The 14,607-nt window shown below is 44.0% G+C and overlaps 1 protein-coding gene across 16 annotated transcripts in view; it reads left to right on the plus strand.

Moving 5' to 3' along the window:
* NRXN2 (neurexin 2) overlaps window positions 1–14,607 on the plus strand; it is a 725,960-nt gene that overhangs the window by 280,091 nt on the left and 431,262 nt on the right. For all 16 annotated transcript variants that reach the window (XM_075188775.1, XM_075188784.1, XM_075188781.1 and 13 more), the window contains one exon: window positions 14,207–14,593. In XM_075188775.1, the coding sequence (XP_075044876.1) occupies window positions 14,207–14,593 (387 nt within the window). The remainder of the gene's footprint in view (window positions 1–14,206; window positions 14,594–14,607) is intronic.

The following is a 14,607-nucleotide window of genomic DNA, read 5'->3' on the forward strand; positions in this document are numbered from 1 at the left end:
CTCTCCGTGATCAACAGTTCCAGTTCAACTCTGCTCTCCCGTGTCCCATCGTTACTGCACCTGCTGGTTGCTATTGGCTACCTCCGTGTTCCCGCAGAGACCCGCTGCTGCTACTCCTCAGCGCTACTCATCCATCTACTGCTGATCCGCTCTCCACGCTTTCCTGTGTTCCCTGCTGGTCTACCTACCTGTGCGCTGCACCTACTAGACCACCGCTTCACCCATCCAGGGACTTCGCATCCTGCCGGCCTCCTGCCGTTCAGGTATCTCTGCACTCCTGTCTGACTGCCTTCTCCTGAACCACGGTATGCATACTTCTCATTGACTGTGCTGTGTATTGCATACCTTGCTGGACTGTGTTGGTTCTCCTCTGGAGTGTGCTATCCGCTGAGTCTATTGCCATCATTGACTGTGTTATCTCGTGCTGGACTACTTCAAGAGACTTTCTATATTGGCAGTGTTGTTCAGTCATCTATACATTTATATTGTGCATATTACTGTGGATCAAAGTCAAGGTGCCCGTGTATATCTTGTGTTGCAGTCTCTCCCCGTGCACCTCCTCACATATATCTTCAGTGGTACAACTTGCTATCCGCAGACCACTGACCCCTGTTTCCAGTTTCACCTGTTCCAGTATCCTCTCACATAGCAGTGGTACAACTTGCTAACGCAGACCACTGACTTCCCGGATACCTCCACTTGGATTCTATTCCTTCACTCAGACAGCGGTACAACTTGCTATCCGCAGACCGCTGACTCTCATCACCCCCTCGTTTCTGTTGGACATTCCTCCTCACTATAGCAGTGGTACAACTTGCTACCGCAGACCACTGACTACCTTCACGTGTCCTTTGTCCATACAGTTCCTCGTGTATTACTACCTCCATATTGCCAGTGCTGCTAGTCATAGACTTTCCTGAGCATCTCATCATCTGCTATTTCCTGTTCCGTGATCACCCTGCTACCAGAGTACCATATTACCACCTATACTGCTCTGGTAAGCCTATCACCTGGTGATCCCTGGGTAAAGACTCCTAGTGCCCGTGACAGTAAGATCAGGCCTGCCTACTCCGTCAAAATATGACGGGGACCCCAAAACTTGTAGAGGTTTCCTTAACCAATGTTCAGTCCATTTTGAACTCCAACCTCAAAATTTTTCTACCCATCGTTCCAGAGTGGCCTATCTTATCTCATTGTTTTCTGGACAAGCCCTGGCTTGGGCCTCCCCTCTGTGGGAAAGAAACGATCCAATTCTACAAGATAGTGCCAAATTCATTTCCACGTTCCGAAGTGTGTTCGATGAACCAGGTCGTGTGACCTCCGCTGCTTCCAGCATTCTTCGTTTGCGACAAGGCTCCCATACAGTAGGACAGTATGTCATTCAATTTAGGATCTTAGCCTCTGAACTTCAGTGGAACACTGAAGCATTAGTTGCCGCCTTCTGGCAGGGGCTCTCCGATAAAATTAAAGATGCACTGACTACCCAAGAGCTTCCTTCGTCACTAGAAGATTTGATCTCTCTTTGCCATCGTGTAGATATGAGATTTCGTGAAAGAGAGTCTGAGAAAACAACGGCTGTCAAAGCACCTCTTCGTTCAAACCCTCAATTTCGTCCAGCTCCATCCTCTGTGATTCCCATGGAGATAGGACGTTCCAAATTATCTTCAGAGGAGAGGAAACGAAGAGTAAAGAATAGACTCTGTATCTATTGTGCTGATTCCACGCATATGCTCAGCTCTTGCCCTAAGAGATCGGGAAATGCCAGGCCCTAACTAGTTCTGGAGAGGTGAAGTTAGGGTCCCTGGAGTCCTCTCCATTGTCTATGAAATCTAAAGTCTGCGCTTTTGATGTTACGATCTCCTTTGCTACCAAATCCTTTGAGTCACAGGCATTGATTGATTCCGGAGCAGCAGGAAATTTCATTTCTAAATCACTAGTGAATCAATGGTCCCTACCAGTGATCACTTTAAAAACACCCATTACTGTGACGGCTATAGATGGATCACGTCTCATCAATGGTCTCATCACCCAGAGTACGTCTCCAGTAACCCTTCAGATTGGTGTACTACACCATGAAGAAATTTCGTTTTTAATTCTTCCAGTTACGACAAGTCCGATTGTCTTAGGCCTTCCATGGCTTCAGTGTCACTCTCCCCAGATTGACTGGCGCACCCCTCAAGTTACGTCTTGGGGGTCTGAATGTCACCATCGTTGTCTTTCTCAAGTTATTCCTCTTAAAGTACAGCAATCTTCCATCTCATCTTCCTCCCCGGGACTCCCTCCTCAGTATGCTTCATTTGCCGATGTGTTTGATAAAGCTCAGTCTGAACGTCTTCCTCCTCATCGTTCTTGGGATTGTCCGATCGACCTTCTACCTGGCAAGACTCCTCCCAGGGGTCGGGTCTATCCTCTCTCGTTACCTGAAACTCAAGCCACATCTGAGTACATACAGGAGAATCTCCAGCGTGGGTTCATTCGACCTTCCACCTCTCCCGCTGGAGCTGGGTTCTTCTTCGTCAAAAAGAAGGATGGATCATTACGCCCTTGTATAGATTTTCGTGGACTCAACGCCATTACTATCAAGAATTGGTATCCCATTCCGCTGATCACTGAGCTATTTGATCGCATCAAGGGAGCCCGGATATTTACTAAGTTGGATCTTCGTGGTGCCTACAATTTAATTAGAATCCGTTCCGGTGACGAATGGAAGACCGCGTTCAACACCAGAGATGGGCATTACGAATATTTAGTAATGCCCTTCGGGCTGTGTAATGCCCCCGCTGTTTTCCAGGGTTTCATCAATGAGATCTTTCGGGACTTATTATATGTATGTGTCGTTGTCTACTTGGACGACATATTGATCTTCTCACAGGACCTGCCTTCTCATCACCAACATGTGGCAGAGGTCCTCTCCAGACTACGGAAAAACTCATTGTTCTGTAAATTGGAAAAATATTCATTCGAGTTACCCCAGATTCCATTCTTGGGGTATATAGTTTCCGGAGTTGGCCTGAAGATGGATCCAGACAAAGTAAATGCTGTACTACATTGGCCTCAGCCAACTACTCTTCGTGCCATCCAGCGTTTTTTAGGTTTTGCCAATTACTATAGACGCTTCATTCAAGACTTTTCATCCATTGCATCTCCTATTGTGGCCCTAACTCGGAAAGGGGCTAATACTAAGCAATGGTCATCTGAGGCTCTCCAAGCCTTTCAAATTCTCAAAGAGTCCTTCTCGTCTGCTCCCATTCTTCGACAGCCTGATGTGACACTCCCCATTCTTCCTAGAAGTAGATGCCTCTAATGTGGGCTTAGGAGCCATTCTCTCCCAACGCTCGGAGCAACAAAAATTACATCCTTGTGCCTTCTACTCTCGGGGTCTTCTGCCCGCAGAGAAAAATTATACTATCGGGGACAAGGAATTGCTGGCCATCAAAGCTGCATTAGAGGAATGGAGATATTTGTTGGAAGGAGCTCGCCATCCGGTGACGATCTTCACGGATCATAAGAACTTGTCATATTTGCAATCTGCTCAATGCTTGAACCCTCGTCAAGCAAGATGGTCTCTTTTCTTTTCCCGTTTTGAATTAATTATAACCTTCAAACCAGCCGCTAAGAACAAGAAAGCTGACGCTCTATCTCGAGCTTTTGTGACGTCCTCTGATGCAGAAGAGGTTCCCAACCATGCTATTCTAGACCCCAAATGTATTTCTCTGGCTGCTTCATCCACCAAAATGCTACCATTTGGGAAGACCCTCGTGCCTCCTACTCTGAGGAGGAAAATCCTTTCGTGGTTCCATGCCTCTCGTTTTTCTGGACACGCCGGTGAACACAAGACCTTTGAGATTCTCTCTCGAAGTTACTGGTGGCCTTCAATGAGGAGAGACGTCAAAGAGTTTATTGCTTCCTGTGATTTATGTTCTCAGTTCAAATCCTCCCGCAGAACTCCAGCAGGGTTGCTGCGACCACTACCCATTCCGTCCAAGCCTTGGACCCATATTAGTATGGATTTCGTTACTGATTTGCCACCAAGTAAGAATCACAATACTATTTGGGTAGTGGTAGACAGATTTTCGAAGATGGCTCATTTCGTCCCTCTGTCCGGTTTACCTTCCTCGTCTACTCTGGCTGAACATTTCATTAAAGAAATCTTCCGCATCCATGGATGTCCGTCTGAGATTGTGTCAGATAGAGGAGTACAATTCGTTTCCAGATTCTGGCGGGCCCTTTGTAAAACCTTGGGCATACGATTAGCACTCTCATCGTCTTACCATCCGCAATCTAACGGACAAACGGAACGAGTCAATCAAGATCTTGAGACTTTTATTAGGATGTTCTCTTCAGCCAACCAAGACAACTGGGTAGAATTGCTCCCTTGGGCTGAATTCGCCCATAACAACATGTACCATGAGTCATCATCCAAAACTCCATTCTTTGTGGTCTACGGTCACCATCCGTCTTTTCCGGAATTTCCTGCCCTCCCGCCCACCCAAGTTCCTGCTGTGGAGACTGCTTGTCAGACCTTCAAAAATATCTGGTCTCAGGTCAAAACCTGTTTAAAGAAGACATCTAACAAATATAAGTCTTTCGCAGATAAGAAGAGGCGGGCTATTCCACCACTAAAAATTGGAGATCGTGTCTGGTTATCTACCAAAAATATTCGTTTGAAGGTTCCATCTATGAAATTCGCCCCTCGTTTTATTGGTCCATATAGGATCATTCAAGTTATCAATCCAGTATGTGTTAAACTTCTTCTTCCTAAGAATCTTCGGATTTCCAATGCCTTCCATGTGTCCTTGCTCAAACCTCTCATCATCAACCGTTTCTCGACTCCTCCCTCAGCACCGCAGCCAGTTCAAGTTCATCAGGAGGAGGATTTCGAGATTACTGAGGTATTGGATGCAAAAATTTCGCGAGGAGTCCTCCGTTTCCTCGTTCATTGGAAGGGCTTTGGTCCTGAAGAGCGTTCATGGATCAAAGCTGAAGATCTTAATGCTCCTGCCCTTCTGAAGAAGTTTTATTCCAAAAATCCGGACAAGCCCGGTTCCAGGCGTTCTGTGCCCACCTTTAAAAGGGGGGGTACTGTCACTCACCGGACTGTGAGTGCTTCTTCCCGGACATTTAGGAACCGTGGCCGTCCTCCATCCTGAGGGACTGCGCATGCGCAGCCCTTTCTAAACCTTCAGTGTATGTTCCTTTAACTTAATTGGCAGATCAGGCAACCTCCCTATATTAAGCACCTGTGGTCAACACCACGTTGCCTGATCTTGGAGTCTCATTCCCCATGAGTCTCTGAAGGTGTTCCTGTGTTTCCTCGTTGATTCAGCCCAGCTGATTCCTGTGGTTTCCAAACCACTTCTACCTCTGTGGTTTCCAAACCACTTCTACTACTGTGGTTCCCATACCACAGCTTCCCTTCTGTGTATCATCGTGACTGTGGGCTGATTCCTATCCGCTGCCTCCGTGCACTACAGTCTTCTAACCACTTCAACTCTACCATGTATTATTGGGACTGTTAGCTGATGCCTATCCGCTGCCTCCGTGCACTACAGTCTTTCATTCACTTCCACTCACCTGTTCATGATTGTGACTGCCAGCTGATTCCTATCCGCTGCCTCCGTGCACTACAGTCTTCAACCTGCAACTCGTCTGTGTTTCATCATCGTGACTGCTAGCTGATTCCTATCCGCTGCCTCCGTGCACTACAGTCTTCAACCTGCAACTCGTCTATGTTTCATCATCGTGACTGCTAGCTGATTCCTATCCGCTGCCTCCGTGCACTACAGTCTTCAACCTGCAACTCGTCTGTGTTTCATCATCGTGACTGTTAGCTGATTCCTATCCGCTGCCTCCGTGCACTACAGTCTTCAACCTGCAACGCGTCTGTGTTTCATCGTGACTGTTTGGCTGATTCCTATCCGCTGCCTCTGTGCGCTTCAGTCTTCAGTCCTTGTCAACTCTCCCATGTTTCCTTGAGTCTGCTGCTACTATTGCTACCCGCTACTCTCCGTGATCAACAGTTCCAGTTCAACTCTGCTCTCCCGTGTCCCATCGTTACTGCACCTGCTGGTTGCTATTGGCTACCTCCGTGTTCCCGCAGAGACCCGCTGCTGCTACTCCTCAGCGCTACTCATCCATCTACTGCTGATCCGCTCTCCACGCTTTCCTGTGTTCCCTGCTGGTCTACCTACCTGTGCGCTGCACCTACTAGACCACCGCTTCACCCATCCAGGGACTTCGCATCCTGCCGGCCTCCTGCCGTTCAGGTATCTCTGCACTCCTGTCTGACTGCCTTCTCCTGAACCACGGTATGCATACTTCTCATTGACTGTGCTGTGTATTGCATACCTTGCTGGACTGTGTTGGTTCTCCTCTGGAGTGTGCTATCCGCTGAGTCTATTGCCATCATTGACTGTGTTATCTCGTGCTGGACTACTTCAAGAGACTTTCTATATTGGCAGTGTTGTTCAGTCATCTATACATTTATATTGTGCATATTACTGTGGATCAAAGTCAAGGTGCCCGTGTATATCTTGTGTTGCAGTCTCTCCCCGTGCACCTCCTCACATATATCTTCAGTGGTACAACTTGCTATCCGCAGACCACTGACCCCTGTTTCCAGTTTCACCTGTTCCAGTATCCTCTCACATAGCAGTGGTACAACTTGCTAACGCAGACCACTGACTTCCCGGATACCTCCACTTGGATTCTATTCCTTCACTCAGACAGCGGTGCAACTTGCTATCCGCAGACCGCTGACTCTCATCACCCCCTCGTTTCTGTTGGACATTCCTCCTCACTATAGCAGTGGTACAACTTGCTACCGCAGACCACTGACTACCTTCACGTGTCCTTTGTCCATACAGTTCCTCGTGTATTACTACCTCCATATTGCCAGTGCTGCTAGTCATAGACTTTCCTGAGCATCTCATCATCTGCTATTTCCTGTTCCGTGATCACCCTGCTACCAGAGTACCATATTACCACCTATACTGCTCTGGTAAGCCTATCACCTGGTGATCCCTGGGTAAAGACTCCTAGTGCCCGTGACACGGTACTAGTTTTAACGCGCTCGTTCCGGCGGCGCCCGGAGGAACAATTGAATACCCCCCTTTATGTCCTTGGATGCACAAAGTAGGAAATCAGGGGGTGGGTATACAATCCAAAACATTCTTTCATTATATCAACAACCATATGTTTAATTCTCCAATTCAATGTATAAAAATAAAAGCAGTAAATATCACATGAATAACACAATTTACATTTTGCATGTAAAACATCTACTCTGGACATGTATATATACAGCACATATGCTGAACATGTGACCGATAAAGACCGTTTTTCTCAATAAATTTAAACTTCCACAGACACTGAAAATGATATAAACTACACAATAATAACGGGCAGAGAATTTAATTAAAAAACCACAAGAACAAAAGGGTGAAAAGCATATACAAAAAATAACACAATATAAATTAATTACTTTCAGCATACTGAACAGCAGAAGCCCATAGATTGTAAGCTTGCGAGCAAGGCCCTCTTACCTGTATGTCTGTATGTATTACCCAGTATTGTCTTATAAATGTTTGTTCCCAATTGTAAAGCGCTACGGAATTTGCTGGCACGATATAAATAAATGTTGATAATGATGATGAAGTGGTGCTGTGCAGCAGGGATAGAAGCTGCAGCTGGCATACTGAAGCTGGAGTGGAGCAAAGCTAAGTTTCTGTAGCAGTTTTCTGCCAGCTTAAAATTTTTAAATGAAATATGCAATTAGACTGTTATATCTAATTAGCATTGTTTAATCATTTCCATCAAATATATGACATTTACTTAAGCTGGACACTAAGGGCCTGATGCCTCAAAGAACGCGAAACAAACGTATTGTGCGATCTTTAAAAAAATGCACATATATCGCGCATATGTACGTCCATATCCAACATATGTGGAATATAAAGTCCCAAAATAATGCACAGAAAAAAATCTATTCAATGATTGTCACCTGTTAATAATATAGGGCCTGATTCATTAAGGATCTTAACTTAAGAAGCTTCTTATTTCAGTCACCTGGACAAAACCATGTTACAAAGCAAGGGGTGCAAACTAGTATTCTGTTTTGCACATAAGTTAAATGTTTTAAGTTGATATTTGTGTGCTACATGTAAAAACAGCCAGTATTTACCTTATGTGCAAAACAGAATACTAATTTGCAACTAATACTTTATTCCCAACCCCAACCCTAACCCTAACGCTAAGCCTAAGTGTAAGAGTTAGATCGTATGAGAATCAGCATTGCTGCTTTAAAAAGACTGATATAGAGATCGCATTTGAAAATGACATGAAAAGTGGTGATCAGGATTTGTTATCAGACTGTCGGGGACTTGTGTCATTGTTCAGGTCAGTCATCATTTATTATCAGTCCGCCAAAGTGGGTTTTGTGTTTGTGGGTTTGTGGTAGTCACTGTTGGTGTTATCCCCACCGTTAACGTGACTACCACCGATCGTATCGCAGTATGTGGGGGGCTGCAGGAGGTGGGGAGAGTTAATAAAACCTAAAAATAATGAAACTTGCTTCACAAATGGATTGCTTTTATGCAAACCAGCCTTTGATTATTCCTCGTCAGCCAATCTTTCCCCTCCGTCACCACTGTCTTTACTCCATTCGTTAAGATAGAATGCATTGTGAAGTTAGGAGGAGAGTTATGCGATGCAGGAAAGGCATGGATTACTCATCATGAGCACCATGTAGAGTTGGATGCTGGTCCCTCATATTTGGATAAAATATGCATTTTCCTATCACACATATATACACAAAAATTGCAGAAGCCTAACTTCCTATGTAGACTAAAACCCATCTTAAAATCACAATTACTACTGTCTTCACATTTAGAGAGGTGGTACAGGGGAGGGAGGTAGCATTGCAATGTAGGCCATGTACAGTAAATTGTCTTCACATGCTTAATGTAATGGTAAAGACAGAGCAGATGTGTCTGGCAGGAGTCATATCTGTAGCAGGTTTGCAACCCCTTGTGCATGAACATCAGCACAGACCTTGCAAATGTGTTTAAAAAAAAAATCAAATCAACGTGCCAGCTCCCCCAAATTGCTATGCCCATAGCCTAGGCTGCTAGTGGCAAATGGAGAACAAATCACGTGTAGTTCTCCTGAAAAAGCCACTACCAGCAATAGACTATAACAGACTGGTGACACTCTAGCAGGTAAACCTGCAGCAGGGACATCCCCTGTCATACTGCTGTCAACCAGCCCTCGACCGTTCAACATAGAGCTGAATTCTCTAGAAACACCCCCCCCCCCCCCTTCCTAGGAAAACCAGCCTGGGCTGAAAGGTGTGGAGTGAGTGGGTAATAAATGGCTTAATTGTAGATCAAAGTGGTTTTTTTTGCTGCTAAACTACTGGTCCCAGCAAGCTCTGTCATGCCTAAGACGTCAGGCCATGCTGGCATTTGTAGAAGGACCTGCTGCAACCTGTAGTCCACTTGAAAAAACACTGCAAAATAATAACACCAGCACTGTTATAAAGTTTTTTATTTATAGGAAAATCCAAAGGAAAATCTTTCTCCATGATCTCAAAGAAGATCAGTCCAGATAAACTTCTGAAATGTTTACATATGTCATACTTACCTACTTTTTATACCTTGCTCCCAGCCAGGGGCGGATTGTGAACTTAAAGTGGCCCTGGAAAAAATATTGTAGTGTCCTCATGTGGGCGGAGCCAAAACAACTGTAGGTGGGGCTAACACAAAAGTAGTCGGGATTTAGAACTACTGTAATTTGGTTGTAGTAACATTTAGGAAACCCTGGATGTGAGGACTTAAGACACAGTGGATTATCTTTAAAGAAATGGTGGGCAAAAGCTGTCAGTCCTGTGTTATAAAATTGCATGAAAACTTTTTCATTAGCTGCGACTGGTTTATGCCTCTCTGCTCCAGTGGCGGATCCAGGGGGAACGGGGGCGATCAGGGCGATCGCCCCCCCTAGCAGACACTTGCTGCCGACGGCTGCACAGTATGTGCAGGTCCGTCCAGCCGTCACAGGCAGGGACAGTGTGCTGCCCGGCTGCTCTGACTGTGTTTAAAACACAATCAGAGCAGCCGGGCAACACACTGTCCCTGCCTGTCACGCTGGACGGACCTGCACATAGTGTGCAGCCATCAGCAGCCTAAGATGTTAGAAAGGGGCGGGGCCTAAATCGCCCCCCCCCTATCTCGCCCCGGGTACAGCATTTTTCTATATCCGTCCCTGCTCTGCTCCAACTTGTTTATTTGTCTACTAACACATCCTTCCAATATTTCCTTCATAGAAACATATCTGACTTTGTTTAAAAAACTTTATTATGAAACATGTTGGCACAATCTTAATTGAACAGTCTGCCAGAGCAGCATCTAAGCACCTCACCCCACTGTTACATAATTTCCGAATGTCCTGAGATGCAGACTACCAGTCAAATCTCTCTCTATATATATAATATATAAATATGTGCATTGTGCGTTTCAAAAAATGCATTAATAATAATCCTTATAATAAATGGCTGTCCAGGTGCGATCACTTTAAAGGTGAAATTATGCAAGCATCTGCAAGAAAACACTTCTTTTGCAACAATTGGGTATGAGCCCTAAATGTGCCCAGTCATTGGTGGTGGTTTGAATTGATAACAGTGCAGGAACGGTTGGCAGACAATGGTATAAGTGAAGGGGAGAGTTATTCCAATGATTTTCTGGTGATATACTAAGTGCAAAGGAGGCGGGATTAATGATATTTTCAGTGCAATGGGGCTTGCCATATGTTCTACAAAGTGATCTGAGAATGGGATCATGCAAAGTAATAGGCAGGCAATGGAATCAATGCAAGAGCCACTAAAGTATCACAAGAGCTGGAACAAGGCTTTGGGGGACCCAGGGCATTTAAGACAGGGGGGTTATCATTTTAGACAAATACACAGGCAAAACTGTGTGCACTACTGTTGCACGCAGCTCTGCCTTCACAAGCAGTACAGTGTGAAGTAGGACATACCTCCCAACTGTCTTTGTAGTTGAACCAAGCAAGGCAGTCACCCAAATTCGGGACTACCCCACCAGATACAGGATAGTCTGCAGACTGTCCTGCTCTTTCCAACCTGTTCTTGTCACTTTCACCAGCTGTGGCTGCTGGTGTCTTTAGACCAGTTGCTGCTTGTCTGGATCCTGGAATGATAAGTGCCCTATTTGGAAAAAAATGAATACATGTAATTTAGAGTAAAACTACAAGCCAAGGCATTAATTCAATAGTACCCACGTTTAATAATTAGGCCTCTCTCCATCCCCAACATTAAAATAATAGTACTCACATTTGATAATTATATATATTTCTGTCCAACAAGCCCTGACATTAAATTAATAGTATACATGTTTAATAAATAAACCTATTTCCCTGTAACTAATCCCAGCAAAATATTAATAGCCATTACGTTTAAAGTTACCATTTCACACAACCATCCCTGGCATTAAATAATTCATATTCACATTTAATAAATAGTCCTACTCCCCAAACTAAGCCCCACATTCAATTAATATTCACAAACCCCCCCAGCATTAAAGGTCCCGTCACCTCATCTTAATTTGATAGGCCCCACTTTTAAGTTAAATAGCCCACCAATAAATTAAATTGCCCTTCCATCAACCCACAAATAAAATAGCACATATTAAATAATTAGTCCACAACTAAACGCCACTATAAAATTAATAGCCTACCTACCAGCCATGTACTTTTAAGACAGCCCCCCCTTCCCTCATATCACACATTATACTAAGAACCCGCCCTTTCTTATACATTAGAGCAACCCCCACTGCAGATACTAGAGCAGCCCCATTTCACACATTAGAGCAGCCTGCCTTCATACATTAGATCAGCCTCCTACTTCACACATAAGAGCAGCCTGCCTTTACACATTAGAGAAGCCCCCCTCACATACTAGAGCAGCCCCCCTTCACACATAAGAGCAGCCTGCCTTTACACATTAGAGCAGCCCCCCCTTTCCCTCACACTTACCTTGTTACTGCAGGCAGGCAGCCCTGATAAAGAGACTCCTCTCTTCTCACATGGGACAGCACCTGTCACGTGGTGCACGACCCATGTGACCTCTGTATGGGGATTTAAAGAGGCCACGCACAGGGAGAGAAGGATAGGAGGAACAGATCCACAGATCTGTGGCCACATTAAGGAAGGTGGCTGGTCCTCTTGTTGGGCACCCACCCTCGCCCCTCAATCGTGCTCTATCTATAATCCTGAGGCTGTGGACCGGCCACTACACATACGTTTTTTTTTTGTTTTTTTTTAAAGCCTCCAAAAAAGAAATTTGGCAACCTGCTGAGGCCACTGGCCTCCCGGGAATAGTGCCGGTATGCTCTATGGGCAATCCGCCTCTGCTTCCAGGGGATGCAAGGGGTATGAAAAAAACAGGTATGCGTGACTTGACGCTATTCACATCATCGAGTGGACTAATTGAATAATTGCACCCTTACCCACTCTGTTTTCATTGTGGTGGGTGTCCACCCTGCATGCAGGAAAGTCCTTTTTTCTGAGAATTGACTACTCTCCAGAGAGTCCAGGATCTTATTCTGATCTAGAAATTTCCCTGACATTCCTGCAGAGTAGGCAACATGTTACATATTCATACAAGGCAACTTGTATTTTAGGTAACACAGTCCTTTAAGTTGCACTGCCTATCCACAAGTAAATAGTTTTGGTCTCCTTAATAGTGCACAAAAATGCAACTATCGTGACAACTAGCAATGCTGTTTTAGATCAAACTGACTGCAAACTACTAGTCTATGTGACTGATTGGGATCTATAAGTTGTTGCATGAGTGGAAAATATATGTGGTTGATTAATTACCTGATTTGACTGTGTGCACAGTCATCGTCTGACTGTACTAATGACTTCAAATGACCAACTGGATTTTCCCACAATATTTTTAGCAACAATATTAATTATTACAATGAACTCTGGATTTTAAAAAAATAATCACAACATTGTTCAAATATGTTTACACATTACAATTTAGACATACAATTTAAATTCTGTTGATTGAATTGTACAGAGTTTCTATCATATTGTATACAATTAAAATTGTATGAGTTGGAATCATTTTTTGTTAAGGCAATCAAATTGTTGTGTTTGTGCTGTAATTTTACAACTCTTTCAGTACTCCTAAACAGCAGAATCTTTGGAGGTGGTGCTGCAATTTTTTCAATTTTTTTTAAAGTAATCCAATTAGTTTCTATCTGGATCTCATTAAAAATAATCAGCGTGTGGTGAATAAATAAATTCAAAATAATTGTTGCAATCTACAATCATTATCATTCTTTATTTATATGGCACCAAAGTTTTTGTAGTAATAGTAGAGCATTATTCCCTGGCGCAAAATTGTGAGGATGTAAAACTGTATTCATATATTTATTCAAGAGATTATAGTAATCTCTTCATTACCATTATTGACTTTCCCATTTGGGACCTGTAATGTCTGTACCTTAATGTGGGACTTTTATCCAGCACTTATTGTGGAACAATTGACTTTGCTGAACTACTAGGGGTATTTGAGGTCTTCTTTTTGAATACGAAACCATTGCAAGTTTATTTATACTGTATTACTATTGGTCCGGACCACTTATGCATATTATGGGTTATATCCTCTTTCTATTTGAATAAATATATGAATATAATTTTACATCATCACAATTTTGCGCAGGCTATAATGCTCTACTATTACTAAAGATTTTAAGGGGAACGGACCCACTCCGTTTAACGAATTATTCCCACAGCAGGCAGCAGTATACATATGACATATAAGGGAAGCGCGGTTAATTCTCCACTAATCTTTGTTTACAGATTCTGTAGTGCTTGACACATATGACATACATGAGAACAGTAAGCATAGTAACAGGTATGAGGGTATAATTCAGAGGAATAATAAATGCAGTTAATAGAAGAATTTGCAAGGCATGCATAAACAATTCAGCATCAGAAATGATAAGAGACTACCATTCAGCAGAATACTAAGTGCAATCAAAAATTGTGATTGATTTGTAAAAGATTGTAACATGTGTGGGTACCTGTGAAAGCAGTGTTATTAATCTCCTATTTGTTTTGTCTTTATGACCTTGGCCACCTATCTTCTCTCATTAAAATGCCAATGTTTATATTTTCTCAGGCTCTATCTCCGTTAACAGCCGAAATACACCCTTTCAGGTTGGAGGTGAAAGTGAAATCCTTGATCTTGAAGGAGAAATGTACCTTGGAGGTCTTCCAGAACCAAGAGAATATCTTCAACTTCCCCCTGAAGTCTGGACAGCCTCCCTTGGATTGGGATTTGTAGGTTGCGTACGGGACCTTTTTGTAGATGGGAAAAGCAGAGACATCAGATGGCTGGCTGAGTTATCAGGGGCGGCTGCTGGTGTCACTCCATTCTGTACTCGGGAGACCCAGCGCCAATGCACGAATTCTCCATGTAGGAATGGGGGGCAATGCAAAGAAGGCTGGAACCGCTTTATCTGTGACTGCGTGGGGACAGGGTACCTTGGGGACACATGTGAAAGAGGTGAGTTATGATGG

The sequence above is a fragment of the Mixophyes fleayi genome, chromosome 10 (assembly GCF_038048845.1).
Source record: "Mixophyes fleayi isolate aMixFle1 chromosome 10, aMixFle1.hap1, whole genome shotgun sequence".
Classification (NCBI taxonomy): domain Eukaryota; kingdom Metazoa; phylum Chordata; class Amphibia; order Anura; family Limnodynastidae; genus Mixophyes; species Mixophyes fleayi.